Genomic DNA, 20,327 nt, shown 5'->3' on the forward strand with positions numbered 1-20,327 from the left:
CGATGTCAGAGACTGGTCGACAGTTATAAGAAACGCCTACTTGAGGTTGTTTCTGCCAAAGGGGGCAATACCACCTATTAGAGCCAAGGGTGTACTTACTTTTTCCACATGCGAAATTTGCATTTATGTTTATTTAAATTATACAATGGACTACAAAATGAAAATGTTTCATGATATTTGTTATATTATATCACCTTTATCTATCAATATTGTTGAAATGAAGATCAAAATAAATGAAGATCAAGTAGAAATATGTTGAAAAAGTCAAAACTTTACATGGGGTGTACTTTCTTTTTCACATGGCTGTATGTTAATTAGTTAGGCATTAATGGTAAATCCCCTATATGTAAATGCCTCTGTACTTTTCTTCTCTGTTCTTTACGACACACCCACACACACAGCCAAGCCAAGCAATCGTGCATTAAACATTAAATAAAAAGTAACCAGAACAAGACATTGAACAATACCGCTGGTGCTGCACCACATCGCAACATCAAGCAGGCAGGTCCGCGAGGCCACGCCCTGAAGAACGATTAGTTAGGGTACCATAGAGCGATGAGAGGGACTCGCTGATTGAAGCACGCACGGGGATCGTCGGATGACGTCAGAGCCTTGAGAACAAAAGACTGGAGCCCCGACATTTTGGCCCTCTTGGCTCCTGGCTCTGGGGATGAACGGTCACAGGTACAGTCTCTTGCGTTGGGATTTCATCACGAGCAGTCGGATTCATTATCGCTCTTGCACTGGGGCAGTCTTTACGAACGGCCGCATATACATCTCTCCTGGCATCTACATTTCATCACGAACAGTCCTGTCCCGACATTTTGTCTCGTGGTGCCTGGCTTTCATCAGTTAGAGCTACCACATTGTCTTTTCCTTGGCTCGTTAGTGCTGGCTGTGCGTCGTCGGTGCGCGAGAAGAGGACGACGGGGACAAGCGCAAGCGCGGCTGGAGTGGGTGAGCAGTGCGCCAAGGCCTGTTTTCCCACTCACGAACCTCGCACCAGGGCGTGTGCTTCCCGCGTCGGGACGCAGGACCTTCGACGGCCCCGGACGCCAGGCGGAGTGCAGGCAAACGCACCTCACAAACACCACACATTATTTTCACCTTTATTTTTCCCCTTGTGTTGTATACGAGTCCGTGTGGAGCATCCCTCGATTAGGAATTTTATTTTACCATGCATTCTTTTGTTATCGGCATTCCTTTCAATAAAGCCGGTAATTGTACATTTTAATTCCATGTCGGTTGAATTGATTTATCCAGGTTCGAAGACATCCTGGGGTCCGTGAAGGTAAGAGCTCCGCTGCCCTCCACAGCGCGTATAAAGAAGGTCCGCCATTGTTGACTGAACGCCTCGAAGTGTAAAGCTCATTCGGCTATCCGTCCCGGGGGTTCACCCCAGGAACACGACAATATGTCATGATCCATGTACGAATTGTCTTTCACTTTTATGAGCGAAGGAGGAGAGGAGTTTAAAGGAGGAGGAAATGATGTGAGGGTTCCCACCCATGGTTGGGATACTGCAATTCTTCACCCACATTCGCAGATTGGTGGGGGCAGCTGCAGTAAGTTTTTGCATACCATTGACGAACCGGCTTGTCCATGCCTGACGTGCGACTGAAGGCGTCAAAGGGATGTCGAATATTAATCATGGTTTGGCATTCACCGTTTCCGCATTGTCTGTTTGCTTTCGGGCCCCCACCTGTGCGCGTAGCCCAGGTACCTCACCAGTCATGTTATATATCGCTTTTGGCCTTCTCTCACATCTCTCAATGGTAAAGAAACACTTTTTAAATATTTTTTACCTTTTACCGAAGGTGGATGGAGGTTACGTTTTCACCTCTGTCTGTCTGTTTGTCTGTGAACAAGATATCTCAAAAAGTTGTGGACACATCCGGACGACATTTGGCAGAGAGGTAGTGCATGTGACAAGGACGAAATGGTTAGATTTTGGTGAAGATTCGGATTCGGATCCAGCTAGTAGAATTTTTAAAGTGATTCTTCACCATTGGGAGATAGGGCCAAAAACGACATATAGCAGGATATCTCAAAAGGTTGTGGACGGATTTGGACGAAACTTGGTGGACAGGTTGGGTGTGTGACAAGAACTAATCGATTTGATTTTGGTGAAGATCTGAATGTGGAAACGAGAATTATTTATTTTTTAAGTGATTCTTCACCATTGAGAGATCAGGCGAAAAGCGATAGAGAACATATTTTAAAAAAAGTCATGGATGAGTTATGACTAAACTTAGTGGACGGGTTGGTTAGGCGACGAGACAGGAACAAGCCTATTAGATTTTGGTTCAGGCCCGAATCCAGATCCGGCCTATCAGTGGGAGACAAAACATACACCGTTCAGCCTGGCGGAGGTGTGCGCTCTACCGAGTGCCGTTCTAGTTAGTATCTGGATCGGGATGTTCACCAACATCGAATCAATTCGTCCTTTTGACACACCCATCCTGTCCACCAATATTTGTCTGAATCCATCCACAACTTTTTAAAGATATCATTCTCACACACAGACAAACAAACAGGTGTTAAAACATGCCCTCCGTCCACCTTCACTAGCATGCAACCTTCTTCTGTTGCAGTGTCCCATTAAGTTGGGGTCAGTGATTCATGAGACATATATTGTTGTTATGTTTTGTATCCAGGTGAACATTTTATGTTTTGTATCACACCGATAGGTCGTATCTGGATCCAGACCTGAACCAAAATCTAATCAGCTTGTTCTCGGCACCTAACCAAAATATGCACCTAGTTTTGTCATAACTCACCCATAACTTTTTGCGACATCCTGCTATATAATCGCTCTTGGCCCCATCTCTCAATGGTGAAGAATCACTTAAATCCTTCTATCTAGATCCAGATCTTCACCAAAAACGAATCGATTCTTCCTCGTCACACACACAACCTGTCCACCAAGTTGCGTCCAAATCAATCCACAACTTTGAGATATCCTGCTATGTATCGTATTTGGCCCTATCTTCCAATGGTGAAGAATCACTTAAAAAATTCAGGTAGCCGGATCGGAATGCGGATCTAAACCAAAATCGCATCATTTCGTCCTTGTGACATGTGCTTCATCTCTGCCAAATTTCGTCCGAATCCGTCCACAACTTTTTGAGATATCTTGTTCACAAATGGACAGACAGACAGACAGGGGTGAAAACATTCCCTCCATCCACCTTTGGTGGCGGAGGTAATGAACCAATTTCTGAACCCCGCTTTGTGCTTCGTGTGCGTGGCAATTACAAATGTACCTCCTGAGACGTTTCAGCAGATGACCATTCTTCATTTTGCCACCGTTGGTTTCCTCTGTTAAAGGATCATGACTATACATTAGACAAATACTTTGGCTTTATGTAAGCAAATGTAAAAGATCTGAAGCACTACGTATACAGAATAAAGAAAGAAAATATGGTTATATAATTCTTGATCAAACTTGAATTCATTCTTTTGATTCTGCATCGATTAAGAAGTCCTGTGAAATTGAAATAAAAAAAATTAAATATAAACGATCTGTGCAAGCAAAAACGTTTCTTTTATATATATATTTTTCTCCCAAGAAAAAAAGGACTTCAGATTATCAATGTCAATTATCAGTCTCACTCATGATGACAGCTGTAGCTGGTATATATCTCACCTATTGACAACTGGGGGATGGCAAGGGGACCGGAGGGGGGGAGGGTGGGGAGGGGGTGGGGAGAGGGGTACAAATGTAAAAGATTCCCTACCAGGTGAGAACAGGCCTATGGTTTTTTAGCCTGAACGAATAAGTCTCGCAACTGTACCTGTTCTACCAGAATCAGTTTTAAAAACTAAAGTCAAAGCCAACTTCCATTGAGTTATGCCATTTTCGAAGAGGGATGTACTGTGTTGTGGATATAAAATTCCACCTTACTCCACTTTTTAGGTAACCCACCATCATCCTGTTCTTCATCTTCTGAGCCCTCATTGTCTTGTTCCGTGGAGTAAATTTGTAAAAATTCTGCAAAGGCTTCACCATTCTGAAGTAGTTGCTGGTATGTGCCAATCTCAGATACAAGGCCTTCTGTCATTACCAAGATGCAGTCAACTTGGGGCAGGAAGCTCAACCCATGGGTGACGAGCAACCTTGTCTGGCGAGACAAGCGACACAGACGACGGGGAAGCAAGACGGTAAAAGGATAGGTTAGTCAAGTTGCTTTGCATTTCTGTAGATGAAGCTAAACAGGTTCTGGAAGATTGCAAAGTCGGAGGATCACAAATTGTCACATTCTGTCTGAAAACAAATTAGCAGCCATCTATTTATTATGTATTTTGGTTATTATGTATGTTATTTATTATGTATTTATTATGTATGTATTATTATGGTTTTGTAGTTGTTGCAAATTTGTGTGTAATCAGTCGTTTCTTTGTCCGCGCCTCGTGCGGCCTGGTGTCTTGTGCGTCCTCCTCGTCTCGACTTGTGCCCCGCCCCCTATATTCTCGTTTGTTCTTTCACCTCTGCTCCTGCTTTCTCAAATCCACGTTCTCACTTAGAGACTTTTCCCGGATTGTTTTCATGGTTTTGTTTAAATATTTATTTAAATATGTTTAAACCGCAGCGGTGATCCCACCCCCCCCCCCCCCCCCCCCCCAGGATTTCCATGTTTTAAACGTTTCACAGTGTGTACCCTGGATAAGAATAGGTACGCCGTATCCCTGCGTGTCGTAGGAGGCGACTAAGAGGGTTGGCGTCAGGAAGGGCATCCGGCCATAAAAAACATTGCCTCAAAAAGAGAACCATGACAATTACAACTACATGTGGGCAGGGTACAGCCCGAAGTGGAGATCGGTTTCTGAGGTTTGGGACATGGAATGTAGGGACAATGACAGGGAGATCAGGAGAAGTGGTGGAAGTATTGGTCAGAAGAAGAGTGGACATATGTTGTGTGCAAGAGACGAGATGGAAGGGAAGTGGTGTGAGAATGGTGAAGGGTAGGCAGGGACAGAAATACAAGTTTGTGTGGCAAGGGTGCCTGGAGGGCATGAATGGTGTTGGTGTCCTGTTTTCTGAGGAGTTTGTAGACAGTGTGGTGAGTGTGACGAGAGTGAGTGATAGGTTGATGATGGTGAAAATGATGATTGGAAAGCTCTTGGTGAACGTCATCTCGGGATACGCTCCGCAGGTTGGTCGGAGCGATGAAGAGAAGGACAAGTTCTGGTGTGCGATAGAGAAGCTGATGGAAAACGTGAAAGATGAGGAAGTTGTTGTGGTAGGAGGAGACCTAAATGGACATGTGGGAAGGAGTATGGATGGTTTTGACGGAGTTCATGGGGGTTACGGATATGGTGTGAGAAATGGAGAAGGTGAAAGGATTTTGGAGTTTGCTGATGGAGCTGATTTGTTGATTTGTAATACTCAGTTCCAGAAAGAGGATAATAAGCTTGTTACATACACGTCAGGTGGGTCGACGACAACCGTTGACTACCTGATGGTGCGTAGGCGAGATAGGGGGCACCTCCGAGACACAAAGGTGATCCCGGGGGAGGAGGCTGTTTCACAGCACCACTTGGTTGTCTGCGACGTCAGGGTGAAAGGTGCGAGGAGAGCTCGGCGGGTGAAGTACCAACCGAGAATGAAGGTGTGGAGGTTGAAAGAGGTGACAGTAAGGGAGGCATTAAAAGAGAGGCTGAGTAGGGTCGAGGATGATGTGGTTGAGCTTGAAAGTGGTTGGATGTCAATGAAAGCTAGTCTGTTGGGAGCCGTTGGTGAGGTATGTGGATGGACAAAAGGACCACCGAGGCACTCGGAAACATGGTGGTGGGATGATGAAGTTGGAAAGAGGATCGACGAGAAGAGGAAGAAGTTCAAGGAGTGGCAGAAGGCGAAGGGTACGGGAGCAGAAACAGCAGAGCATGAAAGTTATAAGGCAGCCAGGAAGGCTGCAAAGAAAGAGGTAGCAAAGGCGCAGGAGGCATGCAGGAAAATGTTCGGAGAACGCTTGGATTCGGAAGAGGGTCAGAAAGCAGTATTCAGGATTGCAAAGCAGATAGCGAAAGAGAGGTGTGATGTGATGGGGGTGAGCTGCTTGAAGGATGAAGTGGGACAAATCGTTGTCGACCCAGATGGAATTAAAGGAAGATGGAAAAGATATATGGAAATGCTGTTGAATACAGAGAATGAATGGGATGGCAACATAGAGAGTAACCCAGTTTTAGGACCGGCAGAGAAGATAACTGAGAAGGAAGTTGAGGAAGCGATAAAAGCAATGAAGGGTAGAAAAGCGGGAGGGCCGACAGGAGTTGTGGGAGATATGTTGAAGGCAGCAGGAAGTTGGGGTGTGAAGAGAATGACAGAGATCTGTAATCTGGTGGTGAAAGAAGGCCGCATTCCAGTGGATTGGGAACTGAGTACCCTCGTCCCTCTATACAAGGGGAAAGGTGACCCTCTGGAGTGTGGCTCGTACTGAGCGATAAAGTTATTGGAGCATGGAATGAAGGTATTGGAAAGGGTGTTGGAGAGGAGGATAAGGAAGAAAGTGAAGATCGACGAAATGCAGTTTGGATTTATGCCAGGAAGAGGAACGACAGACGCACTTTTCATTGTGAGGCAGTTGCAGGAGAAGTACATGGAGAAGAGGAAGAAGTTGTTTCTTGGGTTTGTTGATCTGGAGAAAGCATTCGATCGGGTTCCACGCAAAGTATTGACATGGGCATTGAGGAAGTTAGGAGTGGAGGAATGGTTGATCAGAGTAGTGATGGCAATGTACAAAAGAGCGCGCACAGCTGTAAGGACAAAGGACGGGAACAGTGGTGAGTTTGAGGTGAAGGTGGGAGTGCATCAGGGGTCGGTACTAAGTCTACTACTATTTGTAGCTGTGATGGAGGTGCTGGCTCAGAACGTAAAGGAGGGTTTACCGTGGGAGTTGTTGTATGCAGATGATCTGGTGTCGATTGCGGAAAGTATGGATGGACTGAAGGAAAAGATGAACACGTGGAAGGAATGTATGGAGACAAAAGGTCTGAAGGTCAATATCGGAAAGACGAAGGTGATGGCAAGTGGTAAAGCATGTGGTGAGGTGGAAAGAACTGGGAAGTGGCCCTGTGCTGTGTGTAGGAAGGGTGTCGGAGTGAACTCCATTCAGTGTACAATGTGCGCTGAGTGGGTTCATCAAAAATGTAGTGGTCTGAGAGGGTCATTAACCAGTGTGGCAGCTACATTCAAATGTAAGGTGTGCACAGAGGGAGCTGCAGATGGAGGAAATGTTGAGTTGGATCTTGGAGACGGCGTGAAGCTGGAAGGTGTGAAAACATTTTGCTACCTCGGAGACATGCTGAATGGAGAAGGTGGATCGGACTCGGCAACGGTTGCTCGAGTGAGATGTGCATGGAAGAAGTTTCGGGAATTGAGTGGCGTGCTGATGATGAGGGGAGTGTCGTTGAAGCTGAAGGGAAAGGTGTATGCTGCATGTGTGAGAAGTGTTATGATTTATGGGAGCGAGACATGGGTAATGAACGTAGAGCAGCAACGAAGGTTGGAAAGGGTGTAAATGCGAATGGTTCGACGGATGTGCGGAGTATCGTTGAGAGAGAGGAAGACAAATGATGAATTGCGAAAGATGATGGGAATAGAGCCTGTGATTGATGCTGTGAAGAGGAACAGGTTGAGATGGTTTGGTCATGTGTTGAGGAAGGATGAAAGTGACTGGTTGAGAAGAGTGATGGAAATGAATGTAGAAGGAAGTAGAAGACGGGGAAGACCGAGAAAGACTTGGCTAAAGATGGTGGAAGAAGAAATGCGGGCAAGGGGGTTAACAAGGAGAGATGCAGAAAATAGGGCAAAATGGAGAAGATTGTCATGGGGACCGCAAGGCTAACCCCCGCTCTAGCAGGGAAAATGGCCTTTAAAATGCATGTTGTTGTGTTGTTGTATTTATTATGTATGCAAATATGATGGAATATTCGACTTCCCACATGAGCTCCATACTCTGCCCGTTTCGTCCCATATTCTTACATCAATCTCTTCCCACTACTAGTCTCCTAACCTTTTTTCTCTCTCTCCTATCATTCACCCACTAACACCAACACTAACCTTGACACGGTTCTCGATTTTCCAAAGTGAAAGATCAAAATAAAAATGTGGATCGAAATACAGGCTTCATCCATCAATCCTCCACCTGAGATTAATAATCACCAGATCGTTTTCACTGATAATCAAACTGTCTAATCCCTCTAACCTTGTTTTGAAGCAGACCTTTAGGGCCTAGTACTTGTTGGAATATGTGCAGCCCCACATGGGAATCCACAGCAGATAAAGCATCGTCGAACAGGAAGACGTCTGCTTGGCTGTAGATTGCACGTGCCAGACTCACCCGCTGCTTCTGTCCTCCAGACAGGTTTATACCCTGCACAGCAACATCGAGTCTACATGCATGTATACCTGTATAGATACAGTCAGTGGAGATCAAATGGGTTTCTTTCACTGAATTTGACATCCTTCAGACCAGATGCGAGCGTCAAACCTTTTCTCCAATCTCGGTGAGATCCCGGGCGGGCAGGGTGTCGAGATCTGGGAGCAGGGCACACGCCTCGAGCACACGCCAGTACCTCACAGACTCCAAGGTTGCTCCAAAGAGCACATTATCTCGCAGGCTTGCATTCTGGATCCACGCCTGCTGTGGGACGTAAGCTATCGAGCCCTAGAGAAAGCATGGTCTTAGTAAGTTACAATGGCAGCATCCTCTATCACGTTTTTATAATGTTTTTATTACTTCAATATTGTAAGATATTGATGTATTGAAAGATATATTGCCTGGCTCATGGAGGAGCTTCTACCGCTACTACTGCAAAATGAGTTTGAAGGATAAGAATCATACCTTGAAGGTCATGGTCGATCAAGGAGATACATGTTATTGTTGCATAGGCCGTACAAAATGTATACTCTACATACTGTAGTAAAGCAGCCGGATTTCTCCCTCCGCCCCTCTATCATGCTCTTTTCGCTAAAACACCTTTTTACGGCATTACGTCCAGTGACAGAGTAGGCCTTTTGTTACGTACTCCTCCCCTATCCCCTGGTCACAGTGTACCTCTGGGCCCCGAGAGGAGTCACGGCAGAAAAATGTGTTATTCTGTATGTCAAAGATCAATGGGGAAGCCACACCAATTGTTACCAACAAACAAATATTGTATTAAGATCACACAAGAATAACAGTACAACAATAATTATTAATTAAAAGTACAATCAACATATATCCTATGATGGTACCATCAGTTTCGTAATATATAACTCACTGTGCTCCAAGTGAGCGGAAAGAAGAAGATTCCCAATGTCTATAATTCCCGGCTTCAAGCCAAAGTGGTTTCGCTCCAGCGATCGTCAGATCAATGTCCAATCGAGACCAGAATCCCGTTGGGTTGGCAGTTACAGTCCCTGCTGCCAAAGCTGTGCAAAGGCACCCTCCAGGCAACTGGGAAATCACACCCTTGGGAATGGACGTTCCACAGCTCACAGTCGGCGAACCTCCGATTTACCTTCACAATCCGCGTTGCACACACACACACCAGATACGTCTGAATGCGGTGAAAACGGCTGATGTGAAGCAAAGAAAAACCTTGCGCGACGCGCAAAGGCTGAAGTGAAGCAAATAAACCTTGCTGGACGCACAAAGCGCGCGAGTCAAAATGGCCGACGGCCGTACTCGAGACGTAACGGCAGTCCACCGATTCTCTTCGGAATCGACCGCAAAACCTGACACGCAGGTTGATCTGTCACAGCGATAACAACTCTGTCGCAGGAATCCCTTTCCTGGGAAACCCAAAGTTCACTCCTGACTCTTGCTCGCCAACGTTCGCTCCAGACCGCAAAGCAACTATGCTTCTTGTCCGACTCCACTCGCTCCGCCTTCTTTCTCTCTTCTTCCTCTTCGTCATCGTCCGGTTCCCGATCCGGTTTCCTGTTTCTTTTAACTCTAGCTTTTCACATTTTGAAAACAGTTCATGAACAATAAACCTTTTGAAAACAATAATAGTACATGGAATCAAAAATGTTTACAGTGGATGAAAACCACCACAACGGAAGTGACGAATCCGTAACACTTTACAGACGTGAACGTTATCCCGGTCAACCCGTCCCATCGCTTCGCTGATCGCAGTTGAACAACATAACCAATATATCTGACTATTTGGCGGCCATAGGCAACGGTCTGAATGGCAGACACTAGGCGTCAGGATGATGGATTTAGTAAGGCGGTGTTATGTTTGGGACGTCATTACGATGTTACATAAAGTGCTAGGCTTGGCATTTATGGCGGTTTATTATTCATGACTCAATGAAAATTGCATTTTACAACTTTTAAAAAGAAGATTATGCAACATCTGATCCCTGGGAACATAAACCAAATTCATTCCAGAGCGAAGTTGATGGCACCATCGCAAATCCCCACGCTTCCCACCTAAAGCAAAGTTGAAAGTTGGCAAAAAGTTCCACCAGAAATGATCCAATATCAAATGTTGGGTAACAAAAAAAAATCCCGTTTCGACCAGTGACTAAATGCCCACCCCTGGGGACATGAACCGGGGGTCAAATCCAAACAAATCGTTATATATTTAATGTGCGTCTTCAAGATTTATTGCGCAAAGTTTTAATTAAAAATAGTTAAAATATGCACGTAATTACATTTTTCGGCATTTAATTGCGCACCAGGGGGCGGGGCCAAAAATGGCACTTGTCTTGCACCTTCGTGCCATGTGTTGATCATAACTACCAGGTTTGGTAAATTTCTGCACAACCGTTTCGAAAGACATAGCGTGACGGCCGGACAGAAAGTGTGGGGATAAATATTGTTTAATTGGTGAATAAGTGTATTACTAAAAGTAACGATGGGTTGTTATAGCAATAAACAAAATGTTTCTGGAATACAAAAATTGCAAATATTGACTGTCAATAAATGGTATTATTGTATAGTTGCCAACATTGAGAGAAGAATAAGCAGTAAGATGGAAAGGACACGCGGTGCGAGGAAGCGAAGCGACCGAGGAGGGGGGATGGGGAGGAGGGGGGGAGGAGGGAGGAGGAGGGTCTGGGTGGGGGAGGTGTCCCATTAATTTATTTTGTACATTCTAAGACACTTATGTAGACATAGGGACAATACCGCTGGCGCTCACCTGGTAGAATAAACAGTATACTGCCAAGTCCTGTTCTTTTTAGACAGGTATTTTAAACAAAGTTCAATGTTTTCTCAAAGACAGGGCAGCATCTAGAATCATACCAACATAATCAGAAGACTTTAAACAAACAAAATACCTATTTTGGAAGGCACCACCCCCCCCCCCCCTCCCTCCCTCCCGCCCCCCCCCCCCCCCACTCCCCAAACCCCGTATACCTCCTCAGATTTTTCCAGTGCCTTAAACAAACTGGTGCATCACCGGTGATGAAGGTTGTGGTGAAGTTTCATCGAAAGAGTGAGTGTAGTTTCTGAGAAGAAAGTAAATACCTATTTTGGGGAGGTCAAACCTGGATCCACTTTGACTTCCGGTAAAACCCCTTAGACCCCCATTTTTTTTAATGGCGTGAACAAACTTTAGTCACAACACAAGAAATATCATTTGTGCCAAATTTGGTCACAATCCCATCAGCGGTTGCGGAGAAGAAGTTTCAAGTGTTTACGGATGGAGTGACGGACGACGTGCCATCGCATAAGCTCCCCTGCACTTCATTCCAGGTGAGCAAAAAATTAAAAGCAGAATAATCATGCTTTCCTAATGAATTGACACCCCCGAAGGCCGACAAACCTTGTCACAACATCAACATCTTTCTAAAACTTCAATAAGACGGTTTTATGTGAAAGCAGTATTTTTTGTTATTGTTGGGCAACGAAATTGGTCGGCTGCAAAGTCAAAGCTCATGGAAGAGCTAGAACACAGTGAACCAGGACGCAAGATAAACGGAGATGGATGACAAGGGAGGCGGGCAACGATGAGGGGTGGGGCAGAACGCAAGGTGTGGACAAGATGGATACAGAAGCAAATTTTGGGGAGAGTGGGAGGGGGTGGTTTAACAGGGAGAGAAAAGATCATGGTTTTGGATTGGGGCGGGAGGAGGGGGGGGGGGGGTGAACCGAGATGGTGGTGAACAGCTGTCTTGAAGACTTGGAATGGCGAATGAGATCGAAGAGGATGTGGAAGTTGGTTCCATATGTGGGGGGAAAAAGAGGACCAAATGAGTGGAGGTGGGCAGCAATTCTGAATTTTGGGAATTTCAGGAAAAGGGGGTTGTTGGTAGACTATACCGTGTGTGCCTTGCGGAGACCTTACCTTGGGTGTGTGGGGGTAAAGCACAGAAAGAGCAGAGGGTGCGAGACCAGAAAAGATATGGAAGAAGACAGAGACCACCAACCTGTCCACGATGCCAAATTGATAGACCCATAGACTCGGCTTCACCACAGGAGATTCCAATGATCTTGAAGGCCTTGTTTTCCACAACGTCAAGCTGAGCAAGGTGTGAGGCAGGGGAACCAGCACAGATGGGAGAGCAGTTACTCCATCAAGCTGCGTATGAAAGTCTTGTAGGTGGATAGGAGTTCAGGTGTGCCAAGGAAAGACTTTGCATGACCGAGCGTGCCCATGGCATCTGGCTTTGGGGGCCAACTTTGAAATGTGCTTTATCCAAGAGAGATCATAGTTCATAGTTCATCGTGAGACCCAAGAGTTTGAATGACTGAACCCTCCTATCTACTTTGTCAAGTAGATAGAAGGGATTGTGAGACGGTACTTTCAGAGAGAGAGAGAGAGAGAGAGAGAGAGAGAGAGAGAGAGACACACACACAGAGAATGAGAGCGTGACATTTGTCAGGATTGAAAGACATTCCAATGAAGCCAATCTGCATAATGAGAATATTGGTGACAAAAAATAATTTTAACACAACAAGATCAATGTGAGGTGCAAACGAGGGTTGAGGTTGCTCACCCGAATATCCACACTGCCATTTATCCGCTCCATCTCCCCCAGCATGGCGGCCAACAGTGAAGACTTTCCCGCACCAACTTTTCCAACAACGGCGAGTAGAGAGCCTTCCTTAATCTGTACATTCAGTCTATGGAATGGAGAAGGGTTAATTACTCTGGATAAGATCGAACCCGACACTGGTCCGGAGAGAAATGAAATCCAAAATCGTGCACTTCCTGTCCAAATGAATAATTGGGTTTAAAAACATTTCAAGCTGTATTAAAATATACAAACTGTACAAAAATATCACGTGGAACTTTCTTCCATACTTCTTAAGGATAGGAATTTCATCATCGTTCCAGGAAAAACTGGCATCCTGAAGCTCGACAGCAACACCTGCAACATATGCATTCAATTTCCACTCAAAGGAGGTTTTCAAATAAACTTCTGAGATGCTCCGTCTGAACTAAAGAAAAAAGGAGAAAGCGGAGACAACTCACCTTCACTTGGTTCTTTACCGACTGCATGTTGGTCTAGTTCAGAGTTGTTGAGGAAGGACTCCAAGCGGTTTAGAGACACACTGGCCTGCAAGTACAAGGACAGAAGGTCAAGTCGTAAACCTGGCACAACCTTCTGATAAACTCGGTTTTGGTGAAACAATAGGACCATCAACTGGGGCTACTTTGAATGCCAGGGTGATTTGGAACTTTGAACTGAGGGATCATGGTAGCACTTAGGTAAGATTTCACCAATTTAAACCTAAACCAGAGCCGTTGTCGATGGCACGCCATTGCACATCCACACACTTCACACCTAAAGCAAAGTTGAAAGATGGCAAAACGGTCCACCAAGAATACACATGCAAGCATGGAAGCGGCCGTAAAACGATGATGAGGAAAGAAAGAAGAAAGAACCACCTGCAGAGGCCAATTCCCCCCGCAGAGCAGGGGTTGGCCTTTGTGGGGCACCGTGGTCCCCTTTTTGAAGCAATGTTTTATGGCCGGATGCCCTTCCTGCCGCCAACCACCCTGTTAGTCGCCTCTTGCGACACACAGGGAATCGACACACGAAAGTATGGATGGACCAGTGAATTTGCCGACCTCGGAAGGATGACAGGCTGAGTCAACACCCCTGGTGTTAATCCGGCGATCGACCGGGATTCGAACCCAGGATCCTAGGATCCCAAGCCGGCACCCTAACCGCTAAGCCAACACCATGATGAGGAATGACCCAACAATCAAATTTTGAGTTAAAAAAAACAAAAACACGTTTTGACCCCTTTGATGCGAGTCTGCACCACCTGGGGCATGAATGAGGTGTTAAATCCAAAAAGAAATCGTTACATATTTAATGCGTCCACCACTGTTGATTGCGTATACAAAGTTTGACTTAAAATGGGACTTTAATTGCATTTTGGGTATTTGACCATTTGACCCCGCCCCAGTGCCACTCGGGGGCGGAGCCAAAAATAATACTGGTCTCGCACCATATTGCCATGTGGTGATCACAACTACCGAGTTTGGGGAATTTCTGCCCAACCGTTTAGGACATAGCATAGCAGACAGACGGACAGACGGACCGAGTCGATTACAATATCCTCCCATTAAAGAAAAGCATGGGGATAATAAACATGGCAAACATTGCAAGGAATATGATATCAAGAAAGTATTCTTTGTGACATTAAGAATAACCAACATATATATTTTTGAAAATTTATTCAAACATCCAAGTAATTTCCAGTTGACTGTTCACCACCGTGTATGCTCAGTCGTGCTGTCATGGCACAGCATTTTTTTTTTCATGTCATGGCACAGCATTCAAGATCGAGGCTCGTCTAAGAGCTAACATTAATGACAAAAAACAAACGGTCACATAAGACGAAATAAAGTGAGCGGGAGACAAGATGGGGAGAGAGAGGGGAAGCGCACAAGTACAACATTTGAGAGCAGGGACATCGGGAGATCTGTGGGAGGTAGAGGGCTTGGGGGGAGGAGGCGTGAGAAGGGGGATGTGGTGGGAGAGGTAAAAAACATGGATACTGCTAGGACTTCCAGGAAAGAAGTCGGTATTTCAAAAAAGTGGATCTGGGGTGAATTAACGGGGGTAGAAAAGATCACGGTTTTGGATGGGGGAAGATACGAGATGGTGGTGAACAGCTGTTTTAAAGACCTGGAGGGAGGAGTGGGATTGAAGAGAGTGAGGGAGTTTGTTCCAGAGGCGGGAGAAAAGAGGAATGAAGGATTGAAGGTGAATAGAGTCTTAATTTTGGCAGTTTCACCAGAAGAGGGGTGCAGGCAGATCTTGTGCGACCTGTAGGAATATTTGGGGGACTGAGCACAGATAGAGCTGGGGGGGGGGCAAGGCCAGAGAGGAGTCGGTAGAAGACAGAAAGACCACCAACCTGCCTGCGGTGAGCAAGTGAAAAGCCCTTGGAGTTAGCTTCATCGCGGGAGATTCCAATGATTCTAAAAGCTTTGGTTTCTACAGAGTGAAGACGAGCTAGGTGTGAGGCAGGAGCACCAGCCCAGAGGGGAGAGCAGTATTCCATTGCGCTGCGGATGAAAGTCTTGTATGTGGTGAGGAAAGTCCCTCTGCATTAGGTTGTCCCGTTACATTCAGCCGAAGCAAATGGCATAATCGGAATCTTACCCAGCTCCATATCCCTGAACCTGATCTTCTGTCGCAAAGGGTGCGCATGCGATCATTTCGTTCCCACAAGTCAGCATTTAATGAACTCATTCGGATTCATTACCTGCTTGCAGCACTCCTTGGCGTGCATACATTTATTCCACCCTGGTATCAGGTGTCAAAACATTTGTTTATCATATTAATTTATTGTTACTGATGGGTTTCCATCCGTTTTGTGTCGACGTGACATGCACATTGTTTTTGCCCTCATTTTTCATAGAGACGCCATTACGGAGATGTCTCTAGTTTCCTTTAATGATGTTCAGGTCAGGTTAGGGTAACCCGAACACCTCATCCTCAACTTGTTTTCAAGAGGCGTTGCCAGTGTTGCCAAATATTTATAAATGACATCTTCCTTTTCTGCTGTATGCAAACGTTAAAGAAAGAAGAGAAAAGGGATGTGGGACAAGACCTGCACGAGGTAAGAGATGATGATGGGCAGCATGGCCAATGGGAAGCGCAGGATGTTGAAGAGGGAGATTGAAGTGAAGGCCTTTTGTGCATCCAGAATGTTATTTGGGTCCACTGCTAAGTAGACGCCGAAGCTGGCTAAAGATACCTGCCAGAGGTGAAAAAAATTTGTCACGTGAATCCAAACATGAACAGTTTAGAATTTAAAACACCGTATTGTAGCGGCTACCGCTGCGTATACACAATCGCCTTGCACCTACCGAGGACGCGGAGCGATCACCATGCCGGGCTCGCCCAGGACGCCCGGGCACGCCCAGCCTCGCCTTTCCAGGGCTCGTCCAGGACGCCCGGGCATGCCCGCTCTCGACTTGCCAGGCCTCGTCCAGGACGCCCGGGCATGTCCAGACTCACCTTTCCAGGGTTCGCCCAGAACGCCCGGGCACGCCCAGCCTCGCCTTTCCAGGGCTCGTCCAGGACGCCCGGGCATGCCTGCTCTCGACTTGCCAGGCCTCGTCCAGGACGCCCGGGCATGTCCAGACTCACCTTTCCAGGGTTCGCCCAGAACGCCCGGGCACGCCCAGCCTCGCCTTTCCAGGGCTCGTCCAGGACGCCCGGGCATGCCCGCTCTCGACTTGCCAGGCCTCGTCCAGGACGCCCGGGCATGTCCAGACTCGCCTTTCCAGGGTTCGCCCAGAACGCCCGGGCACGCCCAGCCTCGCCTTTCCAGGGCTCGTCCAGGACGCCCGGGCATGCCTGCTCTCGACTTGCCAGGCCTCGTCCAGGACGCCCGGGCATGTCCAGACTCGCCTTTCCAGGGTTCGCCCAGGACGCCCGGTCTCGCCTTTCCCGGGCAAACGCTCCGGGATAATGTGTATATATATTGCTGCCCGATAAACGGGGTTTTCAGAGTACCCGAGTTGATTTGACACAATAAAGAAACTCGGACGAATTCCAGCTTTTTGTCGCGTCCATTCTTCTGATTTACGTTGGAGCACAGCTCCTACAGTATGTCGTTTCGTATTCTCGTGCATTTCCGAGAACAATTGAAACAAATCTTTTGCAAAATTTTAGCTTTTTGAGATGTGTACATTTGACAGTGAAACGTCACCTGATTGGCCTTAAATTGAGTGATATTTGTCAACAACAGGAATTATAAAGTCTAACCAAGAAAGGGGCACAGGTGAAGAAAAAGATGGAGACCGAGTTGAGGTAGTTGTAGGTACGCATGACGTCCAGCTCCGCATTCCGAACACTCGTGACCTGTTCTCCAAAGGAAGGCTCCCATGCGTACAGTTTGAGGATCTGACAGTCAGGTTGGAAAATATCAAGTGATGAGATTTAGAAACGGCACGATTTTAATGTACTGTGGAACCAACTTCCTCAATCTCTCCAATAACATTTTCCCCTCGACGAACAACCAAAATATTTTACCTTGATACCGTTCAATATCTCATTCATCATTTTGATTCTTTCATCTTTGATTTCCATGTTCTTTACCTGGGGGAGGAGGAGGGACAAATGTTGAACACGATGTTCCCAATCCCTCCCATCTTGTGGTATGTAAACGAGTTACCTTAACACTGTCATTATCAGCATCCCCCAAAAAACTGCATCTTATTAGGATTACCGGTGTATGCAATGGGATATGATGGGCTTGCCTATACAAATTCCTCAACGTTGGGAAATTTTAGAGTTTGGAGACCAGGTGAACATGGCATATGCAGGTGGACTAAGTGCACATGGAAAAGATGAGCAGAAATCAGAGATGATATGAAATGCCATTGAACTTTACCTTACAAGATCGGGGTAAAAATCAAGACTGGAGAAACGTATGGGGGTGAGTTCACAGGTGGGAAAAATTGGGAACAAAGGAATTCTGGTAAGCCCGTTTTGGACAACCTTAAAAACATTGAACATTGGAGGATGTTCGAACATCCCGGTCCAACATCCAACATCGAACATCCCAGTGTGTACCCTGGTTTAGAATAGGTACACCGTATCCCTGCGTGTCGTAAGAGGCGACGAAGAGGGTTGGCGTCAGGAAGGGCATCCAGCCATAAAAACATTGCCTCAAAAAAAATAGAACCATGACAATTACAACAACATTTGGGCAGGGTACAGCCCGAAGTGGAGATCGGTTTCTGAGGTTTGGGACATGGAATGTAGGGACAATGACAGGGAGTTCAGGAGAAGTGGTGCAAGTATTGATCATAAGAAGAGTGGACCTATGTTGTGTGCAGGAGACGAGATGGAAGGGAAATGGTGTGAGAATGGTGAAGGGTAGGCAGGGACAGAAATACAAGTTTGTGTGGCAAGGGTGCCCGGAGGGCGTGAATGGTGTTGGTGTCCTGTTTTCTGAGGAGTTTGTAGACAGTGTGGTGAGTGTGACGAGAGTGAGTGAAAGGTTGATGGTGAAAATGCTGATTGGAAAGCTCTTGGTGAACGTCATCTTGGGATATGCTCCGCAGGTTGGTCAGAGCGATGAAGAGAAGGACAAGTTCTGGTGTGCAATAGCGAAGCTGATGGAAAACGTGAAAGATGAGGAAGTTGTTGTGGTAGGAGGAGATCGAAATGGACATGTGGGAAGGAGTATGGACGGTTTTGAGGGAGTTCATGGGGGTTACGGATATGGTGTGAGAAATGGAGAAGGTGAAAGGATTTTGGAGTTTGCTGATGGAGACGATTTGTTGATTTGTAATACACAGTTCCAGAAAGAGGATAATAAGCTTGTTACATACACGTCAGGTGGGTCGACGATAACCGTTGACTACCTGATGGTGCGTAGGCGAGATAGGGGGCACCTCCGGGACACAAAGGTGATCCCGGGGGAGGAGGCTGTTTCACAGCACCACTTGGTTGTCTGCGACATAAGGGTGAAAGGTGCGAGGAGAGTTCGGCGGGTGAAGTACCAACCGAGAATGAAGGTGTGGAGGTTGAAAGAGGTGACAGCGAGGGAGGCAGTTGGAAAGTTGGAAAGATGATGAAGTTGGAAAGAGCATTGACGAAAAGAGTAAGAGTTCAAGGAGTGGCAGAAGGCGAAGGGTACGGGAGCAGAAAAAGCAGAGCATGAAAATTATAAGGCAGCCAAGAAGGCTGCAAAGAAAGAGGCAGCAAAGGCGCAGGAGGCATGTAGGAAAATGTTCGGAGAACGCTTGGATTCGGAAGAGGGTCAGAGAGCGGTACTCAGGATTGCAAAGCAGATTGCAAAAGAGGTGTGTGATGTGATGGGGGTGAGTTGCTTGAAGGATGAAGTGGGACAAATCGTTGTGGACCCAGATGGAATTAAAGGAGGATGGAAAAGATATATGGAAATGCTGTTGAATACAGACAATGAATGGGATGGCAACATAGAGAGTAACCCAGTTTTAGGACCGGCAGAGAAGATAACTGAGAAGGAAGTTGAGGGAGCGATAAAAGCAATGAAGAGTCGAAAAGCGGGAGGGCCGACGGGAGTTGTGGGAGATATGTTGAAGGCAGCGGGAAATTGGGGTGTGAAGAGAATGACAGAGATCTGTAATCTGGTGGTGAAAGAAGGTCGCATTCCAGTGGATTGGGAACTGAGTACCCTCGTCCCTCTATACAAGGGGAAAGGTGACCCTCTGGAGTGTGGCTCGTACCGAGCGATAAAGTTATTGGAGCATGGAATGAAGGTATTGGAAAGGGTGCTGGAGAGGAGGATAAGGAAGAAAGTGAAGATCGACGAAATGCAGTTTGGATTTATGCCAGGAAGAGGAACGACAGACGCGCTCTTTATTGTGAGGCAGTTGCAGGAGAAGTACATGGAGAAGAGGAAGAAGTTGTTTCTTGGGTTTGTTGATCTGGAGAAAGCATTCGATAGGGCTCCACGCAAAGTATTGACATGGGCATTGAGGAAGTTAGGAGTGGAGGAATGGTTGATCAGAGTAGTGATGGCAATGTACAACAGAGTGCGCACAGCTGTAAGGACGAAGGACGGGAACAGTGGTGAGTTTGAGGTGAAGGTGGGAGTGCATCAGGGGTCGGTACCAAGTCCACTACTATTTGTAGCTGTGATGGAGGTGCTGGCTCAGAACGTAAAGGAGGGTTTACCATGGGAGTTGTTGTATGCAGATGATCTGGTGTTGATTGCGGAAAGTATGGATGGACTGAAGGAAAAGTTGAACAAGTGGAAGGAATGTATGGAGACAAAAGGTCTGAAGGTGAATATCAGAAAGACGAAGGTGATGGCAAGTGGTAAAGCATGTGGTGAGGTGGAAAGAACTGGGAAGTGGCAATGTGCTGTGTGCAGGAAGGGTGTCGGAGTGAACTCCATTCAATGTACAATGTGCACTGA

The 20,327-nt window shown here is 46.4% G+C and overlaps 1 protein-coding gene across 1 annotated transcript in view; it reads right to left on the bottom strand.

The window, feature by feature from the left end:
* The window catches only part of LOC137438236 (ATP-binding cassette sub-family C member 2), a 114,927-nt gene that overhangs the window by 49,793 nt on the left and 44,807 nt on the right, over positions 1-20,327 (bottom strand). Inside the window, exons 12-21 of the mRNA XM_068133322.2 lie at positions 17,447-17,512; positions 17,180-17,317; positions 16,017-16,163; positions 13,417-13,501; positions 13,246-13,312; positions 12,938-13,064; positions 8,493-8,669; positions 8,208-8,375; positions 3,929-4,124; positions 3,267-3,321 (exon numbers count right to left, since the gene is read on the bottom strand). Coding sequence (XP_067989423.2) covers positions 3,267-3,321; positions 3,929-4,124; positions 8,208-8,375; positions 8,493-8,669; positions 12,938-13,064; positions 13,246-13,312; positions 13,417-13,501; positions 16,017-16,163; positions 17,180-17,317; positions 17,447-17,512 — 1,226 coding nt within the window. The remainder of the gene's footprint in view (positions 1-3,266; positions 3,322-3,928; positions 4,125-8,207; positions 8,376-8,492; positions 8,670-12,937; positions 13,065-13,245; positions 13,313-13,416; positions 13,502-16,016; positions 16,164-17,179; positions 17,318-17,446; positions 17,513-20,327) is intronic.

This window comes from Myxine glutinosa, chromosome 12, assembly GCF_964187855.1.
Source record: "Myxine glutinosa chromosome 12, kmMyxGlut1.1, whole genome shotgun sequence".
Classification (NCBI taxonomy): domain Eukaryota; kingdom Metazoa; phylum Chordata; class Myxini; order Myxiniformes; family Myxinidae; genus Myxine; species Myxine glutinosa.